The following is a 14751-nucleotide window of genomic DNA, read 5'->3' as shown; positions in this document are numbered from 1 at the left end:
GAGCTCTGTGTGTGTGTGTCCCTGTCCCTGGTGAGCTCTGTGTGTGTGTCCCTGTCCCTGGTGAGCTGTGTCCCTGTCCCTGGTGAGCTCTGTGTGTGTGTCCCTGTCCCTGGTGAGCTGTGTCCCTGTCCCTCACAGCCAGCCGGCCCGTGCTGTGAGGTGCTGGGAAGGAAGGGCGGCTGTTTCCGGGCCCCAGCCCCGGCCTTGCTCGGTGCGGCTCCGGCTCCGAGGCCCCGCGGAGCTCGGAGAATAAAAGATAAAAAGCTTTTCTCGGATCATGGCTCTCCTTGCTGGAGTCTGGGTGTGCCGCTCAGTGTGGCCTGTGCCTTTAGCAGCGGGAAGAGAGCGTGCCTGGCATTAAACTGTGCCTACAAAGCCAGCCTGTAGATAAGGCCTTTATTTTTTTTATTGCAAGTAGAAGGAACCAAAGCCATGATCAGAGGCTACATTACAGCTCAGAGCAAAAGAGCCAACTCCTCTTACTTTACATATGAAATTATTGCCAAAGCCTCTTTGGATATTAGCAGTATTGTGAGGGTCCAGGTTGGGTTTTTTTGTGTAATTCAATTTAATTATACTAATATGATGTAGAGATCAGAGAAATTGGTTAAAAATAAGGGAAAGAAGACTTTGCATCTCTGATCTGTGATTTCCCATTTTTCTTTCATTCCAGTAATGTGAACAGGAACTCTGTCTCTTACCAGGTACTAGGGAGTCTGTGTTTGTTGGTTTGCTAAGCTTTGTTCACGTGAAGCAGAATGTTTTAAGGTGTGCAGTTGGTATTGGAATTGCAGGGTTGGTGTTCAGGTAATGTGGTATGTAATGCAGCTTATTGCCTTTCAGTAGGGAGCTGTGTCACATTTTTTATTATTTACTCTAATGTGACATTTTTACAATCAGTGTTTAACTGAGAAATTCTTACAAAGTAAGAATATGAATTGTATTTAAGATTTGAAACAGGTCTCTATATGTTAGCTTTAATCCATCCTTAGATACTAGATTCTAATTCCCTGAAGGCAATGATATACCTTAATATTTGTGTGTGGGGAAATAAAGCTTATAATAGTTTGGGAATAGGAAAACTAGTATTTTCGCAATTTCAGTATTACTGAGTTACACAGTTTATGGGATGTAATTAAAAATGTATGGAATAATAGAGGAAAACCTGAGAGACACACACACCACCCCCCTTTTTAGGTTTGGTTTGAGTCAATGTACTGTTCAAAATAAAACCTAGAAGTTCAAATACATTTTATCTTTAAAATTCTGTTTTGTTTTGGTTTTTTTGTTTGTTTGTTTGGTTGGTTTTTTACATCTTTTTGAAGACTTCTTATATACAAAATGTTGTGAAACAGGTATTCTGTGTGAACTGGGAACATTGTGAAATTACTTCCTTTTATTTTCTTTAGGTAATTTTAAGTGTCAGGAGTGTTGTTCTGTTCTTAGGCAGGTTTCCAAGGGACAGATGATTTCTTAGATCATTGCTGACACTTGTATTTATGTCTGTAAAGCCCCCTTGTGCTGGTTAACTCCCATTCCAAAACTTGAACATACAGTAGTGTTACCTGTCTGGTTTTGGTTTGGGTTTTTTGTCCACTCTCTTTGGCCTTGGGTATAAATGCATGTTATGGTATTAGGTAATATTGGAATAACTGCTTCATGTGAGTCTTCAAATAATATTTTTGTTACATCAAGTGACCTCCCAGCCCCAGGAGGGGTGGCTGGAAACAGAGTGGGATTGACGAGATGTGACTGGAATTTCATCACCTCCCTCAGAGTTATTTAATGACTTTGGAGAAGTCAGGGAGCTCCTTCTTTATGTGTTGAGTATGGATAGAGTTTCCATTTCTTGGCTGTTTAACCTCAAAAATCATTAGAACAGGACCTGTCTCTTGCTTTGGTACAACTTCAGCACAGTGATCATCTCTGTGTGCTGCTGGAATACAAATACCAAATTTTTGTGGATGTCACAATTAACTGCCTTGATTTTTACAGCTAAAGCACAAGAGATGTATTGAGTGTCTTGATCTGGTACATTCAGTAATAATAACGGGAGCTTCAGTTTTAATATGCTGTATTAACATGTAGTAACAGCATTCTTGATTTGGAGTATAATCCTACAATCATGATAAAAAAGGTAGGATGAAATGAATTTATTTAAATGGAAATTTAAATGGGTATTTTTTTGCTGCTTTGCTGTCCTTCAGACATGCAGCACCATCTCCTTTTACTTGGCACCTATTTCATTTATTTCCCTTTGATTTCAGCTCCTCTCCCACTCCTTCAGCCTAAGTTTACATATCATCCTTCAGTGCCTTGGTATCTGCACTTGTTAGAATTGTCTCCTTCACTCCAGACCAGCCCATTTTATAATTTCAGACTTTGAAATCAAGAAATTTGGCCTTATGGAACTGTAAAATTACTAAAATGCCAACAAAAGCAGTTACTGGTGACAAGTGATAGCAAGAATCTTAAATTTAGAGCTTTCAATTGACACAGACATCAAATTCTATCAAAACTCATGAAACATGAAGTCTGAGATGTGGCCATTTTGTGAGGTAATGCCTCTTGGATTGTTTGGAAAGATCACCTTTGTCTCTATATCTTGCCTTTGGAATTTAATGTGATTACTCCCAAGATTTAAAGTTTTTGTTGCCAGTTTTTAAGTCTACTTCTTAGGTGTGTTTCTGTAGAGCTGTCAAGGTATACAGCTTGATATATCTTAATATATTCATTTTTTATATATTAATGTCTTTATTAATTTCTAGTCAATATGAGCTTCCACTGAGAATGAAGAGTTGCAAGATGGAATCCAGAAATTGTGTGGCTGTTAATTTATCAGTGAATACTAGTATCTGGTGTTTTAATGCTGTATGCTGATTTATTTAATTATTAAACATGCTAAAAACTCTTAATATTTTATTGGAATGCAACATTTCTATAATTTCTGCTGTAAAAAGTTGTTTGTTGTTTTTTTGGGTTTGTTTTTTTTTTTTTTTTTTAGTTTTACAAGTTTTCCTTTTCTTCTGTATAGGGTCAGCTTTACCTGCTGGTGACAGACCAGGGCTTTCTTACAGAAGAGAAGGTTGTGTGGGAAAGCTTACATAATGTGGATGGTGATGGGAATTTCTGTGACTCTGAATTCCACCTGCGGCCTCCATCAGACCCTGAAACTGTCTACAGAGGGCAGCAGGATCAAATAGATCAGGTACTGGATTTCTACCTTTGTGTTGTAAGTTAGTACTGATTTTTAGTCATATTTCTGTGTAATCCCACAGATGTGTGTGTATACTCATGCATACGTGGGGCTATAAAACTCCTTAGGGTACTTGGATTGGGGTTCCCAAAAGTGCCACTTGGAAGTATTAATACAGTTTTGGGGGAGGAAAAGTAAGACCAACTGAGTAGTTTGCAAAAGTGGATTCTGAGAGATTAAAATGCCATTTTCCCAAGTCCCCACTCTGGTGAAATGTCACCTCTGCTTTGTATATGGAAACAGAAGCAGGCTGGAATTTTTTCCTGTGTTACAAACTCCCTTCAGCTCATTAAGATTGTCGTAGCTGAACTTTGCCTTCTGCTGCCCACTTGGCTGAATGTAGGACAAACCCCCCAGCAGATGGTGTGTCATGGTGGGTGTTTGTTACTGAGACACAGAGTTTGCAGAAGCCATGTCTGAGTTGTACCAGTTAATGCACTAGTGCAGAGCAAGACAAAGTGCCTTGGAAATCTCATTCTGAAAAAGTTTATAGTGATCACCATTAATGTTTTTTTAAATGAGTAAGATGCTTCTTAATAAACTGCAGGACTGCATGTCCCTCTGAGAATAAAACTCAGATAATTTGCTGCTGTCTAGGTAATAAATTTAAACCTGAAAACAAAAATTTTTAGTTAGTTTTTGTGTTTTTTGTGCTGCAGCTTAGGCATTGTGAAAGCAGACATGTATAGTAGCTGTTCTCAGCCTTTTCTGCAAATGAGGTTGTGGACAGGTTCTGAAACAAATTCCTGATCTCCATTTGAAGATAAGGCTGGGAGAAAAGTGATAGATGGTACTGTGTAGCTTGCACATGCTGAAAAATTCACTTGATATAACTTGACTTTTTTTTTTCTCTGAAAGAGCATTAATTACCAAGTTTACTGTTTAGGATTATCTGATGGCATTGTCTCTACAACAAGAGCAGCAGAATCAAGAGATTAACTGGGAACAGATCCCAGAAGGCATCAGTGATCTAGAGCTAGCAAAGAAACTCCAGGAAGAGGAGGACAGGAGAGCTTCTCAGTTCTATCAGGAACAAGAACAAGCAGCTGCTCAGGTCCAGGTAAGAAAACAGCACTACAAATTATGATCATCCATTTTAGAAAGCATTAATAATTGCATAGAAACATCTGTGCTTGTACTTATTTCAGCCCGAGGTGAATATAGGAATCTTCAGGAATATGCTGCAATTGTTGGAGTGTGCATGTAGATATGGCAGCTGCAAACATTTAGATACTTCAAAGCAGGCTTAACCTTCTAAATTAGGGTGTCATTTATACTTAATTTGGAGTGATGGTATGAATTAATATGTCAGATTACAAAAATGGTATCAGCTAGTATTTTACATTTCTTGCAGAAGAGCATTCATATTAACGTTTTGATAATAGTTAAAGCTTTGTCTTTATTTTGGCTTGCAGAAGTTCGTTGTTGTACATTTTCAGGTGATTCAGACTGATCTCATGTGAATCTATTCTGTTGTTCCAAATTAGGCAATTCACAGTTTCTCCCAGTACACTTTTCCATCCCATACCCACAAGCAGCTGATTTCAAAATCTTTTGAAAATGTGATTTATGCACATCTATCCAAAATGCAATTTAACTGAATCTTCTCTGCCAGAGACAGTATTTAAGTTGGTGTTTTGGACTTAGATAGTTCTTAACCATTGAGAACATTCAGAACTGCTTTTATTTACAAATATGTATGAAATAATCTGTATAAAGCCTGCATCTTTGGTCTGAAGTAATTCAGAACCATTAACTGATAAGTTTAAGCATGGAACAAGAACTTTGACAGGTAAAAGTTGTGTTATTTGCACTGTTTGCTTTACTAGAACCAGCAGCACCTATCTAAGACACAGATTCATTTCTGCTGGCTGCCAAAGGTAGAAAGAACTGAAGAACCTGCTGAACTGGATTAAGAGCCTGCTCATTTGCAGCTATGAATAGAGGGAATAGATGATGAATTAACAAAACTTATGTTATCTTTGTATACCAAACCCCCTTGCCAAGTTATTAAAGAGTTACCAATCACAAAAAGCTGCTGCCTTACATCTCACTGTCCATACCAGCATTTTGACTCTGCAAATAGTGAAATGTGGATTATATACTTATAAGAGAAACTAAGAAAAAAAATCCAGTACAATAACACAGAAGTGCCAGAAAATGTTTGAAAACGTACTTTATTGAAAGCACTGATCTGAATATGTGGACACAACAGAAGAGACACATGAAACTTGAAATATATTTTCAGCTGACTTAATTTTCAAGAAATATGCAATTTTGTGGAGGTCCTGGAATAGGTATACCAAACACCCCTACTTGAATTCTGTTGTATAGTATTCTGTTATAGTACTTAAGCTTGTTGTTCGTGGACTTGACCACACAGTAGCAGTTGAGGCAGCATCTGCAGTGGTGCTGGGTTTATTCCCCATGTTATTTTCCCTACACAGCAGGTACAAGGTGCTGCCTCTCCAGCCAGCACAAGACAATCCGGGAGCAACGAACGCAAACGCAAAGAGCCTCGAGAGAAGGAGAGGGAGAAAGAGAAGAACAGCTGTGTTCTCCTGTAACAGAACAGGGATTCCATCTGGAGCCAAGTGCATGTCCTCAGAAGCAGAAACAAGGAGTAGAAAGGAAGACAAACCCGTTACATGCCGCCTGTGCCTGATTACCCCATGGATTTTGTTCATGTTCCAAGAGAGGATGGATGACTTTGTAACAATCAGACTTCCTTCAAAGTCATAGTGCGGGCTGCTCACGAGGGAATTCCAAATCACAGTTGGATGCGGCTGTGCTTTGAGTTAGTCATAAGAAATACTGCACCTTGTAGCTGAACACACAACTCATGGCAAGTCCTGTGTCATAGTGACATCCATTACTCATTACATCAGTTAGTAAGCTGTTTTATCTTCTACTCTAAACAAAGGTAATTCATTTTGTGTAAGGCTTTTTCCTGAAGTCTGTACACGAGCACAACGGAGTTCTGTGTTACTTCCTTAGTAAAAAGCTATATCTTAGGCTGGGTGTAGTCTCCACGACACAAAAGCCCAAGTAACAGCTAGCTGGGCACTGTCTCCTCAGTGTGTCCAGGTTTCTTTGCTTCTGGATCTGGTGTGTTCTGTTTTTGAACCCAGATTTATACTTGTTACTGCTATCACTGCATCTCCTGGCCAGCTTTCTTGCCCCAAGAATATGTAAGTTATTAGGCAGCATACAGAAATTGTCATGAAAAACATGGGGCATTTATTAAAAAGCAAGATGAATATTGTTTGCTTTTCTTGCAACTACAAACTGGGTATGGCAACTCAGATGTTATCAGGGTTAAACAAGTAATTTTATAGGTAACTTCTTTTTCTTTTATTATATTTTTTTTTTTTTGTCTTGTAGGTAAACTGGACCAGATAAGCTTTTATTTATTGACCTCTCCATATGATAGATGAATAATGAGAGGAAACTAAAGTCTATAATAATCATTATTCTATATAAGAATGCAGAGTTAAAATAACTAACTATCAGCCTTTTATCCAGAAGTACCTTGAACTTCAACATGACGTTAACATGTCCACTTGTATATTTAAACAAGTGTACTGTAGTTAAAAACACTTTTTTGTTTGTTTGTTTTATAAATCATGTATTCTTAAAAAAGCACACTTCTGAAGGGGTGAGAAAGGAGTGAAGCTGCTCTCTGAGATGATTTGAAAGGTGGCCAAGTGTAATAATTTGTTTTTTAAATCACTAATTTAGAATTTTTGGAAACCAGATTTTTCTAATTTATGGGAACCAAATAAACATGTTGCATCTTGTAGTATTTATAGAACGCAGAAATAGAACACTTGATGAATTTTGAGGGAACCACAAATCTTCTTCCACTTCCATTAAACCAATAATAATTACCTTCTTGCTGAATCTTTTGATAAAAATTTCTATTTAGTGATTTGTAGATACTTTTGAAAAAGGCTGCTTCTCCTGGACAAGTTCTGTACCTGTACTCTACGCCTTAGTGTTCACACAGAATAACCTGCAAGCTAAGGTGGAATGTGACATTCCTGCTTCCAGGTGTTTGGAGAATGTCTGTCTATAAAAGTGGGTGTCTAACACAAGTCCACCAGTAAAAAGCCACGTCACAATTATTCCAAGCAGACTTGCTGCACTGATGGTAACCACTCATCACACACATCTGTTACCAACCTAGGATGAAAATGAAGTAAAGGAAGATTGTATTTTTACCAACTAAAGGGCCAATTTGTATCACTTTTCTTCCATGCCTTTTCCTCTTTTGTTTTTTTCTTCCACTTTTGTTACAATTTCCCTTTTATAATGATGAAGTAATGAAGAGTAGGAGGTCTCTAATATGTAAACTGTAAATTTAGAAATATCTTCTCTAGAAAAATCAAGCCCAGAGAAGTAATTTTAATACTTAATGTATGCAGTTCAGATAATTTTCTATGTCAAAGCAAAGGGTGATGTCTCTTTTTCCTTTGCAGCAGCCTAACTTCTTCAAACAAATTAATGTGATGGAGGATCACCAACATAATGACTTAGCTACTTTAAGTAGATGAAAAACTATTCCAATAGTGTCAATAACAGAGACTTTAAGCCAGAATGTTGTTTAAAAACATTCTGTTACTAAGATTTTTTCCAAATTTGTGTATTTACATTTATTTATTGACCTTGAAAAATAAATATGTCAAGCTAAGTGTTTTTGTTTTTGTTTTCAGTGACAGTATTGCCACTCTAACTCCTTTTGGGAGGAATCTAGCTGTTGTGGCTATAGAGTTTATCTCTTTGCCTAAGATACTTGTTCATATTAGAAGAATTCATGTAACATTTGCAGTTTCAGACAGACGTGCCTGAAACTTAATATACTGTAGTTAGAGGAATTATGGACATTTGGTCACAGAGGAAGAAGAGTTAAATGCAATGCTCATCATGAAGCTGCAACTCCCAGATAATTCAGTTTCTTTCAATAGAGGAGTAAAAGGTTTCAGGGTATTTGAAATAGAAAGCATGCTGTGAAAGCAGCCCTCTGTTAATATCCTTTTTCCTTTACAGGTCTTGAAGCTTTGGAAAAAAGGTAAAGAAGTTCTGAAATCTAGGGCTGTATGAGTTGAACTTGTTAGTGGCAAAAATTATAAGCAGCTGAGCTTCCCAATACCCAAAATGAAATTCCTGTGGAAGCTTAATTTATGCCCTACTGGGAGTAACCATTCCAAAAGCACCTGTCACAGTTGGTATCTCTGACAGTATCTGAGGATCCAAAAATATGATCAGAATTGCTTTCATCTATATAAAGTGAGCTTGAAAAACAATATTGCACAATATAGTCTTGGAATACCAAGAAGACAATATGTACTTCTGTTTACTTCATTTGCCTTTTTTTCTTGTTTTGTTTTCTCCAGCTCGTTTTCTCTCAAAAGGGTTTAGATTTGTACTTAAATATATTTATACAATTTAGCATGCACCTGCTCCAACTACCTACATAATATATATGAAAGTGTCCAGAAAAGTAGAGTAGAACTTGTTTTCCACTAGATAAATGCTAGCACAGAAAACAGAATGGTAGATTTTTTTTGTTGTTGCATTATAGTTGTGACATAAAAAAGCTGCATATAAGTATTCTTAAGATTAGTAAAAAACTGAGCACTGCCGTAGAGATAAATGTTTTTCTATAAGGCACTTTCTAAATGCTCAAATCCACCAGTTTTCTTGTGACACTCATGGAATCTGCAACTCAACAAAGCAGATCCAGGGGAGGGTTGTAACACCAGAGAATAAAATTAGCATTCCTGAAAATTCACTTAAACACAATGCAAAAACTACATTTTGTTAGCTGTCCATGTTGTTCATATAAGAAATAATGTGTTCAGAGAATCTGCAGAGCTGCTCTTGTGGCTCACAGGAACATGAGCTCCAAGGGAAGCACGGGCTCTGCTGGGAACTTCAGAGTGCTAGGCAGGCTCTCACTCACTTGGTATTTCACATTATTGTCATGTTTCTTCAAACTTGTGTACACAAGGTCTTGAAAACATTTTCCAGTATGTAATAAAAGGCAGTTTTGAGTTCTTGAAATGGAATTTCTTGTGCATTCAGCAGGAAATACTCAAGTGAAAGGTAAAGCTGGTGTATTTTTAACTGAACAGTTCTTCATTCCTGCTCCACTGGATCAGCTCTTTGCATTAGGATGCGTATTAGAGAATCTATACAAACTCCATCCTTCAATACACCATACTGAATTAAGAGCTTATTTTATATAAAAGCAGATTTTTTAAAGGTTGCAGCACTGAACGGGTGACTCAGGAAATGCACATTAATTGATGCAGAATCCTCATTAGAAAGCATATTACAGAAAAGCAAAAATAACAAGCTGTAGTTTGGTTGCAGTACAATGCTCCCATTTCTTCTATCTGTGCTATGATGAAGAACACCTTGGTAGCAAGAAAAATTCAACTCTAAAAAATCTTAATTCAGTCCAGGGATAGCAAATGTCTTGTGCAAAGCCTGAAAATGGCATTTTATCATGATGAGTGCACATCCTTTTTTATTAATCATAACTAGCCAGAGCCTGTTAGTGTTGAGTGGGAAAAGGGGAAGATGTGAGTGATGCCTCAAACCACATCATTTAATTTATACAGAGTGTGTCTGATGTTCACAGTGCTCCTGTACAGCTCCCTCTACAAAAGCAGTGGATTTAAGCTCGGGGAAGAAGTGCCACAGGGGAATGCTAAGGAGGAAAGAGAGGCTGGAACATAAAAAGTTCCTGTGTTACTTCTTGAGTGTTCAAGGCTTTTTTTTTTTCTTTTCTTTTAGCTGTTGCACAGCATGCAGTGGCCACATTTTCTCACCTAGCTAATGCCCAGCAGGTTCATTTCCTGACAGGTTGGCAGTGTCTGTCCCTGGACACATTGCTCTTCATTCTCACTGTGCTTGAAACTCAGGACTAGCTGTGCTGATCCTCTGATAGCTCCAAATATTTTTATTAAATGTCAGTTGCCTACTGTTCAGTTTTGGTCAATGTCAGCTCCTGTCACTCTGAGCTCTCTTTGCTGGAGAGTTCTCGCTGGAGAACTTGCTGAAATCTGCCTTCCTCATTCCTTTTCTGGTTCGTAGGATTACATGTGTTCAAGGAGAAGCTTTCTGTGTTGAAATGGGCAATTCCTTGTTTCTCAAGGTTAAAACCTTTAAATAGTCTAATTATCATTGGGAAGTCAAGATCCCTCATTTGCCTCTATAGCACAGAAAAACGTGCAACCAAATACTGTTATTTTTGGGAAATCCTAGGGAATGATTCAGATGAAGTTTTAGCACTCCAAGTAACTGAAAAGTTTGCTAGGTCAGTCTGAACAGTGCTTACAAGCAGTGTAACACTGCTGAAATGAAAGGCAGCTCAGAGCTGAGGCACTGCCCTCCCGACAGTGAATGAAATGGGGCTTGTTTGAGAGAGTCAAACACTCAGCCCAATACAGAGACCTTGGGGGTGGACAGGGACATAAACTCAGCTAAATTTTACTGATTTTTTTTTAATTGCTCTCTTGAATTTCCTTTAGTGCTGACCCAATTTCAGTTTAGGTCCCAGCTACTGTAAGACACCAGTTGTGAGACGTGGGGAGTGATCTGATAGTGTCTCATGAGCCAAAGCCTTTAGCTGACAAAACTGAGGTTCTCCATCACAGAGCTGGATGAAATAACAGGATACTTGGTCAGTCCTGAAGTTCATGTTCTCTTTCCTTTTTGAAGCCCTTAGGAAAATTTGGATGTGCTTTCTGAGTTAAAACTTCATCTGTAACTTTGTAAATTCAAGTTCATACTAAGCAGTTTTGAAAATTCCACCTACGTTAAACACTTTTAGATTTCTTTTGAATGTGCTTCCAAAAAGCCTGGGGTAACTTGTATTTTGTCAGAAACCTTGTGATGACTGACTTTTGTTCCTGCTAACTGGCATGTGCCAAGGAAAAGGTCAGAATCGCAATTAGAAGAAACACCAGTGTGTCTTAAATCACTTTAAAAACTTAAATCAGCTGAGTAATAGAACACCCTTGGGTTGCTCATCTCTTGTTTTGGGGAACTCCAAAATATCTATGAAAAGCCAGTCAATTTTCTCTCTAGCATTTTGGTATCAGGCCAGCAATAGGTCTATTAATTTCAGGGTTTTTGTTATTGCACATTAACCAGAGCCAGAAACTGGTTTATCTTAGATGCTGTTTTGTTTACAGCTCAGTTTCAGTGAAGCCCTTCACACTGGAAGTTTGAAACCAGGTTCTCTGTTAGGTAACAGTATGGGAATTTTGGCTAATTGCATGGGTAGACATTACTACTGATTCTATTAACTACAGAAAGAATTACTGTGCAAATAAAATCCTTCTTTTGCTTGGAAAATCATGGTAGTAGGTGATGGCTTCAAGACACTGCAGATTGATAAAGTCAACCGAGGAACCTGCTTGTGAACTTCAAACTATTTGTAATCCAGATTTTGCATTTTTATCATGAATGCTTGCAATAATTACATTTGCACTCCATATACTTGGGTTACAGCAGGTATGCTTGTATTTCTAGCTTTCTTACATGTTTTCTCTTAGGGATTGGCAAGCAAAAATAACTTTAGAGAGCCCCTTTAAAAAGTGACCATAGGTACAATGATTTCAAGAGACAAACCTATTATAGCAAGGGTTTCTTCACCTGTAATTTGCTAACTCTTGAAATCACAAGTCCTGTAACATGCTGAGAAGTGTGACTGCTCAGGGAGTTACAGTCCAGACACTGCTGAAATGAGCAGGGTTCTGGTTTGGATACACTTTGTACTTGCCAAAACACCTCCAATTAATGCAGGTTGCTATCAGATTGTACTGGCCAGGTCATAGCACCCGTGAATGTTTTTTCCCTGTGTTTTTGCAGTGGGTAGTCACTGTTTACAGGTTGAGTCTCACAACTTTGATAGCAGTCCTTAGAATTATTGACGTATCAAGTACTTGTCCTGTGCCAGAGAAATATATTCTAAATCTGTTACATCTTGCTCAGTATTATGTTAGTTCCTTACAGCAATTTCTTTATAAGGGAGTGAGAAATACTGTCAGCATTTTCCCCACAATAACCTGATAGAGCTTTAATATTAAATGACAGACTTTTATACTACAGCTTTTAGCAAACCAACTTCTTATCAAAGTGTTTTGGGTTTTTTTTAATAACTTTCAGTTATCCTTTTATCTGGTCAACAGCTTCATAGTCCTTATTTGTACAACTTGTGATAATCACCTTTTACATATAAGCTTAGGGAAGAAATGACTGATGGAACATACAGAAATGAATCCTACAGAAGTCACCCCAAGTTCTCCAGTGCTAAGTCAAGTGTTTGTTGTCTTAACTGCCTTGACTGGGTCTTTTACATATAAATGTTTTTCTAAAAAGCCACACTTACAAAACCCTGACATAGTTTAGAAAAGTTCCAAAATACTTCCAGATCAGTAATATCTTCAAGATGCCACCAGAACTGTGCAATTCCTGTGTTAAATCAGTTTAGTCTGTTACCCCATGCTTACCTGATCTCTAAATCTAGTCTTAAAACACAAAATAAAGCTGATGCAAGTGACTCTGGATTTACCAAGAGAAGGGAGAAGTTAAATTTTTTAATTTGTATTTTAGAGGTGCATGACAATTAAATCTAGTCATGCAGTATCATTTGTACCAATGTATGTGAATGAAATAACTTTTCATCGTGTTACACCATTATCCAACACTGTAATGGCATCTACAAGTTCAACTACTGAATGTTTTGCATTTTAAAAGCCTTAATTGTTTATATTGTATTGTGTTTTTAAAGACTAGAAGGAAATAACATTTCCTTGTAAATTGTTAAAATAATTGTGAACACAAATAGTTTTCAGAGAAATCCAGTTCTGTATCTTAATACCCCTTTTTGTTTGTGTACCACAAAGCTGTTAAACTCTGTTACCTTTTAAACAGTGTCCCGTTATCAGCCTCTCTCTAGTTCAAGGTCTTTACCCAACTGAGATTTATTTTGGTTAACAGTCTTCTGAAACTCATTGTATGTAAATAAATTTAAGTGATCAAACTTAAATAAATATTTCATTTAGATATTTAACTTCTTTGCTAATAATAAAGGTTGGATGATATACCAACAAAAACTCACTCTGGATAAGAAAGGATAGACTTCTGGCGCTCTTAAGCTTTTGACAAATTCAAAGGTTTTGGCAATTTTTTTTTTCAATCAGTTTTTTTCCCCCACTGTCCGAGTTTGTATTAATATTTTAAGTGAAATGGCTACACCTGCACAATCACATTTTTAATTTAATTAAACTTTTAACTGTTGCAATGCACATCTAGACTTCTACAGGGAACCAAGCACATCTCAAGTTTTATTTTTTTATACCTCTGTAGCTTTGTCTTTTAAAGTTATAAACTCCCAAATTGCCCATTTGATCCATTAGCCCCTATAAATTCATCTTGGAGCAGATACTTGTTTTGTGTGTGTTGTTACACCTGATAAAGCAAATACTTTTGAAAATGCACTGGGTACTTGTACTTTATTGTGCAAACTCCTCCTGCAAAACTCAGTAAATTGAACTTCTTAGATTTTTTAAGACTTGAATAAGATGCATTAACTATACCAAGGTAAGTGACACAACCTGCTGAGACAGTGCATTTCTTTTGTTTAAACCTAAGTATTTGTCAGATGTGAATATCCATATGGGATTAATAAGAGACAATGGTGTTACACAGCAGGTTTCTCTCTCCTCCATCTTTCCTGAAAAACTACTTACTCAAAACCAGTTTAGTTGAACTCATTCTCTGCTCTGCTCTGAACTCCCCTGGAACACTGCAGGTGCTTAGCAGTTCTTCCACAGAGCAACAGCATCTTACTGCCTCATGCCTTAAAAACTGTAACTTAAATCCTTCCTTCATAGGCAATCTGGATCAGTCAGCATTTCCAGCTCTTTCTCAAGGACTATTTCCTAAGCTCTTCTGTTCTGCTAGAAGTCCCTTATTCATTTAGGTAACCATCTACCATCCAGCTTTTCCAAGTGGGATTCATTTGCTTTTCTTCCTTGCTGAACAGCAGAGTTGTAACTACACCCTTACCCTGGCTGGGTGATAAATGAGCCCTGGTTTGGCTGCCTGACACTTCTGTGGTCCAGAAAACTTTAACATCCACCCTAGAATGCTGACCCAAACCAGAAGGTTTAACAAGATGCAGCCTTTTGCTCAAGGCCACATCACTGAACAGCTGCAGGAGTCCCCAAGCCCTGTAAGCAGTTTGTGCTAGTCTGGTGTAAAACCCCAGCTATTTCAAACTTCTACAGAGCTTTGCCAAACATGAAGAGCAAGCTAAAATTATTTCTTTGGGCCCTGCTTGAGTGTATTGCTATTTTTTGGTTATATCTAATCTTTCTTCTGTGAGCAAAATGTGCTTCTAAGTTTTCAATTCAGTAACGGTGAAGGAGACAAGGAAGTTTTAGTTAGAACCTAATGGCTTTGATTTGCTATAC

General features: G+C 37.6%; 1 protein-coding gene across 1 annotated transcript in view; it reads left to right on the top strand.

Annotated features, from left to right (window-relative positions):
- MINDY2 (MINDY lysine 48 deubiquitinase 2) overlaps positions 1 to 13990 on the top strand; it is a 34212-nt gene extending 20222 nt beyond the window's left edge. The window contains exons 7-9 of the mRNA XM_062501099.1: positions 3035 to 3208; positions 4143 to 4316; positions 5704 to 13990. Of these exons, the coding sequence (XP_062357083.1) occupies positions 3035 to 3208; positions 4143 to 4316; positions 5704 to 5823 (468 nt within the window). The 3' untranslated portion in view covers positions 5824 to 13990. The remainder of the gene's footprint in view (positions 1 to 3034; positions 3209 to 4142; positions 4317 to 5703) is intronic.
- The last annotated feature ends 761 nt before the right edge of the window (positions 13991 to 14751 follow it).

This window comes from Cinclus cinclus, chromosome 13, assembly GCF_963662255.1.
Source record: "Cinclus cinclus chromosome 13, bCinCin1.1, whole genome shotgun sequence".
Lineage (NCBI taxonomy): Eukaryota > Metazoa > Chordata > Aves > Passeriformes > Cinclidae > Cinclus > Cinclus cinclus.
The sequence above is the reverse complement of the archived record's forward strand: the minus strand, read 5'-3'. Positions and strand labels throughout refer to the sequence as shown.